Source organism: Coloeus monedula (genome assembly GCF_965178545.1).
Source record: "Coloeus monedula genome assembly, chromosome: 3".
Taxonomy (NCBI): Eukaryota; Metazoa; Chordata; class Aves; order Passeriformes; family Corvidae; genus Coloeus; species Coloeus monedula.
Genome location: NC_138783.1, coordinates 13,752,398 through 13,758,397, shown reverse-complemented (window position 1 = coordinate 13,758,397; position 6,000 = coordinate 13,752,398). Strand labels below are relative to the sequence as shown.

The 6,000-nt window shown below is 33.7% G+C and overlaps 1 protein-coding gene across 3 annotated transcripts in view; it reads right to left on the bottom strand.

The window, feature by feature from the left end:
- Positions 1-3,220: 3,220 nt before the first annotated feature.
- The window catches only part of NCAM2 (neural cell adhesion molecule 2), a gene marked incomplete at both ends in the record, with an annotated part of 277,979 nt that continues 275,199 nt past the window's right edge, over positions 3,221-6,000 (bottom strand). For 2 of the 3 annotated variants that reach the window (XM_082278751.1, XM_082278752.1), the window contains one exon: positions 3,221-3,332. In XM_082278751.1, the coding sequence (XP_082134877.1) occupies positions 3,221-3,332 (112 nt within the window). Of the gene's footprint in view, positions 3,378-6,000 lie in introns of all 3 variants that reach the window. The other variant, XM_082278750.1, reaches the window with a different exon arrangement.

Genomic DNA, 6,000 nt, shown 5'->3' with positions numbered 1-6,000 from the left:
AAATAGATTGTCACTGCCACATTTTGTATCAGTACTAATTTCCCTCCCACCTTGGTCCCTGGAGTATGTTAGCATAACAATTCAGATTACTTTTACAAATAGTTATATTTTGTCAACTCTTCTGACATTTCATACTAACACTTAAAATTACTTTTAGACAGTAAAAGTGACATTTATACAGGTATCTGTTGGTTTTTTTTGTGTGTTTTTTTTTTTTTAATCTAGAATAGGAAAAGAAAATAAACTAATGTTGTTATTCCAGTTCTACACATATCTTACAAATTACTATGCGCTGTCCTTCATTTGGAAATATTTGGAACTATTTTGAAATATCAGTGTTTTTCAGCATTCTTTCATAGTGGGAGTTTGGTTTTCTCCTGTACAGCACGGAGTCAAAGCACAAGAGACAACCTATTAAACCACAGACCAAAAAGGTGTGCTTGTACAGTCCATCAGAAATTTAGAGCTGTTTTATTCTCAGCCCTCACACAGCTCAACTGCCAAGAGACATAACAGCAAGAAGAAATTAAATACTCCTGGAAACAGCTTTTGATTTGCAATCCAGTATAGTGGGAAATGCTTTTGTATCCAATATTGAAATAATACTGCAATATATTTTGCTTATAAAAGAGTAGCACAGGTGTATTAGTAATGAATGTGCTAACAAGACCTCTTAAATCTTCTAATCCCTTCAAAGTGTAATTAGAGGCCGTATCAGGGGAAAAAAAAAGAAAAAAAATCTCACCAATATAGAGCTGTTAGGCCATCATTTTTTTTGTGTAAGTCCTACTAAGAAGTAGTAAAATTTGAAATGCATCTGCAATTGAGCCTAGACACTGTTAATTCTGCAACATTGTATAGGCACCTTCTTGCAGAAATGATCAAGCTGGCTTCAGAAAAAACACCATCTGCCTAGGGAAGACTGAATATGCATGGCACCACCCAAATTTGTGATTGCAGGTAGAGGAGGAAACAATGTCTACCACCTTCATCATCATCCCGGTAAAAATATTGTGTGAGAGGATGTTCAAGCCACACCAATCACATTATTCTCAACTGCTGGAGTTGTCCACATCCCTTCTTACATTTTGATAGAAGAAGAAAGTCCAGCTGCAAATACATACTTTGTAGAAAGAATATATATCCATATATATAAATGAGACAACTGTTGTCCTAATTATAGGTTAGGAGCAGTCCGTCCTGCTTGCTGTGTACATAGAAAGAATCAGGACAAAAATCTGATAGACAAGCAGCTATTTGGTATTACTGCCTGCTCAGTATGAGGGAGGAACATTGAAAGCTCATAAAGGAATGTCTTCATCTTCCCTTTACCCAGAATTAGTGCCTCACCATTTACAGAAACTTCTTTCCAGCAATTTTCAATTATTATCTTCCATGGTCTTTCATCCCACATCGCTATCCCCTCTTACCCATTTTTTTCATTTTGGTACCAGTTTTGTGGGAACTTGGCCTCCTATCCTAGCCACACCAGCATTATGCCTCTGTCCTCAACTCCTTGGTTCACTGTAGGTATTTCCCAAAGTGAGGAAAAGCCGTAAAAAACTCATAAAATAACTTGGTTTTGAAAAATAAGCTCAGCTCTTTCAAACGCATTTAAACATGGGTTAACAAGAAGGTTACTGTGACATTTTCCTCAAATTTAAGGAGACCCTTTTACATTTCACTTTCAGTTCTACTGAAAAAATGTCAACTAGTACAAAGACTTCAAATATTATCAAAATTCAGATATAGCAGGGAGAAAACACAATTTGTTGAGTAAAACTACACTTAAACCTCAGGCATGACTTAGATGTAGAAAATTCACAACATACTCTACCATTTACTCCCGACAAGTAGAATTTTCCAGTTTAGTTTTCTATATGGTTTATCTACTTCTTTCAAAGCAAGGCTTTGAAGAGTTTGATTGGTGTGGATACACTGTGCTGGAATGGAAACAAACTATATTGCTCCAGTTAGTGGCACCATTAAATCAACCATTCATTCATACGAATGAATTTCGGATCAAATAAATCCGTAAAATTTCCTGGCGGGTCATGTTGATCAGAATAGTAAAGAGGAATATCTTAAAGAAAGCTTGACATGAAAAAAAAAATCAGTTGAATATAAGGTTGCATTAGTTCATAATTTAAAATTGTTCCTAACTGCTTAGACAAAGTCCCCTTTCCATCTGTTCTTACACTGTACTTTTTACGACAAAAGGTATGAAATCACAAAGGAAAAAGTCCTGCTTCAAAAAGGCCAAGTTTAATATTTTATGTACTGATTTGGGGAGAAAATGTATTCACTAAACCACAGTTTTATCCCTTAGCTAAATCATTTGAACTTAGACAAAAATGAATACCCTGTATGTATAATATGTTGGGACAAATATTGTAAATTTTCATTTGAAGTGAAGATTATGATTTAAAAACAGTTTTCTTTTTACACCTTGGCTGCATTTTAGTTCACATGTAACCTCCAAAACTTTCATACAGAAAACCTGAAGCACTGAAAATCCCAAAGCCTTTCAGAGTCACACTCATGTGGTTAGGATGAGGCCAGTAGACTGTTGTGAAATATTTAGCCAATTTTATTTGAGTTTGTGTATGGTCATTACCAGCTATTTTTTTTATCGAAGAACCCAGGAGAAACTGCAGTGGGACATGGCTCTGTGTTGATGAGTATCTCTTTTTTTTTGTTCGCCTCAAGTGATAATCACAGCTGGAATGACTATTGAGTGTCAGCCAGAACTAAGGTCTTAAACATTATACTGAGAGTGGTTTAGTTGTTTTTTTTTAAAGGCAACCTAAAATTTCATTTTATAATAAATGGAAATAAATACATTATCATATGGCACTTTAGGCATGTAGCTTGCACTGTAAGATCTGGAGAGGCCTGATGTGTTGTTTGTGGTTAGGGGTGCTTTAGAATTTTTCTTCTAAATAGACACACTTTGTCATATAATAAATTACAGTTCTTATTCTGCAGATTTTTCAAATTTATACCATGGGACTTGGTGTCAGAAAAACTACATACTAAAGCCATTAACAACAAAAAATATATAGAAAAGAACTGTAGACAGGAACTGTTTCATCATATGTACACATGTACTAACTATTCCAAGCTTAAGTTTCCCAAGAAATTAAGGTCAGCTGTAAAGTTTTGGTCACGGGATTACTTCAATCCAAATGCATTATCCAGACAGCTGTAGTTTATCTTATTATGCTTTGCTATCATCTTCTTTTGACTGGATGATGTCATTAGCAACTTTGATTTCTATGGTTTCTGGATTTAAAGCTTCTTTGCCATTTTCCTCCTTTAGTGGCAGCTTCCTATGAGAAAAAAGAGGAATCATGGTAATACAAAAATCAAACAATCTGTAATTTCAGTCTATAACATATGTACATTTTATACAGGTCATAGTGTAAAATAATAATTTTTTGAAAATAATGTGTAATTACTTTATTATGAGCACTGAGGTTCTTTACTTTTAAAGCAATTCATATTAAGTCTTTCCATTTCTGTAAGGCCACAAAAATCACATGACAAGAACATTGGTGCTGCCTGAAATGCAGTTCTTCAATTAGACAAAAGAAAAAATTAAATGTCAAATTACTTGACCCAAGACAGTACAGAGGTATGTGTTGCCTAGGATATTGTGAAACTCTTACAGTCAAGCTTTTTGCTAAATCTCAATAAAACTCTTTATGTCTTTTCTAAATGTAAATTCAATCGTATACAAAAGAACACAGCTATTATTGGAGATTATGCCAAGACATAGGTAAAGAACCTCTTATAGTGCAAGGAGGTAATGGAAGTTATTATTTAAAAAGTTCTACAATTTAGTTTTCATGGATCACACAATGTAGTTTCATTAATAACTTACAGCTCTTCTAAGACTTTGTGAAAACTCCAGAGATTTGGCAAAAGAGTCCCCACCCTCTTGAATGTGATCTCATTGAAAAAGGTCTTGAAAATCATTGATTCCCTACTGCCAGTAATTAGCTGTCAAAAAATATAGCTGTCAAAAAGATGTATGGTTTACTGAGATGTTCCTGTAATAATGTCTCCTGGGCATAATAGCTCTTAATCGTGATTCCAGTTTGGGTTTGCTTTCTGGTTTTTAACTAGGGAATAGTATGCATATGCCTTTTTTATTCATAATAACTGTTAAATGTTTCAGTAAATTTCCGCTTTGATTGCTTTGATGTCCCAAAGAGCAATACAGAGCTCAAAACCTATCTGAGGAATCTCTTAGGAATGTCTTATTACAAGACAGTGTTTAATAACAGCAAATAAAACAAAACAGTACCTGATTTCCCCGTCTTATGAAATTTGTCTGAAATGAACTAAGAAAGATGCTGTTTATCCAGTGGTTAAACAATGAGCACAGCCTGTACCTGAGAGAAATCAAAGACTAACTTATTCTATTACAGTAAAATACATGGGATATATTATCAGATGTCTGGCTCTGAGCACAGAGGGAGGTCTCTACTAATTGTCTGTTTCTCATAACACATCCAAAGGAAACAGATTTCAGCCCACAGCAAGATGCCTGAAAGAATGGAAACGACAGAATCAACACACATCTATTTTTAATAGAAGGTAAAACACTGGGGCAGAGGAAGAGCAGCCCATGACATGCATTTCAGGTAAGCAGGCATGTGTGTCAAAGATCTGATTAGGCAAAGTACTTAAACAAGTACTAAGAAAAAAGTACCTAATGTAACTTAGTTTAAAGAAAAGCAGAGTAGTTTTTCAAAAGATGGTGCTGGAAAGAAGGAAATACTTAGTCAAAGTCAAAACTCAGGAATTGACAGACTATACTGTGTGGAAATTTAAAGAAATTGGTTTAAGTGGATTAAGACCATGTTACAAAATATTTGAAACAGGAAGATTTACTTGAACTCTGTTGAAGTATACTGGACATAATTGAAATCCATGTTGATGTAAACAGTGAGATAAAATTAGCCTTGCTTTGCATGCAAGCAAGGAAAAACAACTCAACAAAAGCTACACGCAAGTAAAATGTTTTACTCATCAAAACTTTCCCCATCACAAAGTCCATGCACTGTTCTTGAACCTTATTGTATTTAAAAACTTGTGGTTTTATTTTTTTTTTTAATAGGGTATGAGTTATGAGTGCAGTTATCACTAGCCTATTCTTTTTCACTATGACAACATTTTTGTTATTTTGGATTTTTTGTTTCCATTTGCTTTAAATACATATTTAATCTCTATTAATAGATTCAATCATTTTCCTCTCTCAATTAACTAATTCAAGTTTAGGTGTTCTAATTATACCAATTTTTCTATGCCAAACTTTTCTTTAGCTACATCTATAAGAAAGAATTTTTCATTTTTTAGCTGGGCAGACTAATCATTTCAAATGTTTATTCATTTTATAACAAAAAGTTTTTTTAAAAATTCCAACAAAAACCCAACAAAAAGTTCTTTCGCTTTAATCAGATATTGGCTGCTATCAATCATTAATAATATTGGCTCCTTTCAATCATTAATAATACTGACTTCCTCTAGCACAGCATGTGGCCTAACATCAACAGTCTGCTGATGTTACCCATACAAAACTTTAACTAAAATATTTACTTTCTTATGTTATAGGAAAATGACTCCTAGCTTTTTTGATACTGGAATTCACCCAACTGCATTAATAGTAAGAAAAACTTAACCAATACTAGAAACACATTAATGTCAGACTAGGATCATAATTACAGTACCACATTGCATGTGGTATTTTAATTACAAAAGTGTAATATGATATGCACAGCTTAAATTGATTTCCTGCCAGCATGATTAAAACTTGTTGATTTGCAGGTAGAAGTGCTTTGAGCTAATATGTCACACGTGGATTCCAAACATGTCTTTGACAAGGATCATCTGATATAAGGTAAAAAATAGTTTGCCAAATAATATACTGAGCAATATAATAAAGAATATTGTTGTAAGAGGAAGTAATCTCTTCACTAATTAGTTCCCACA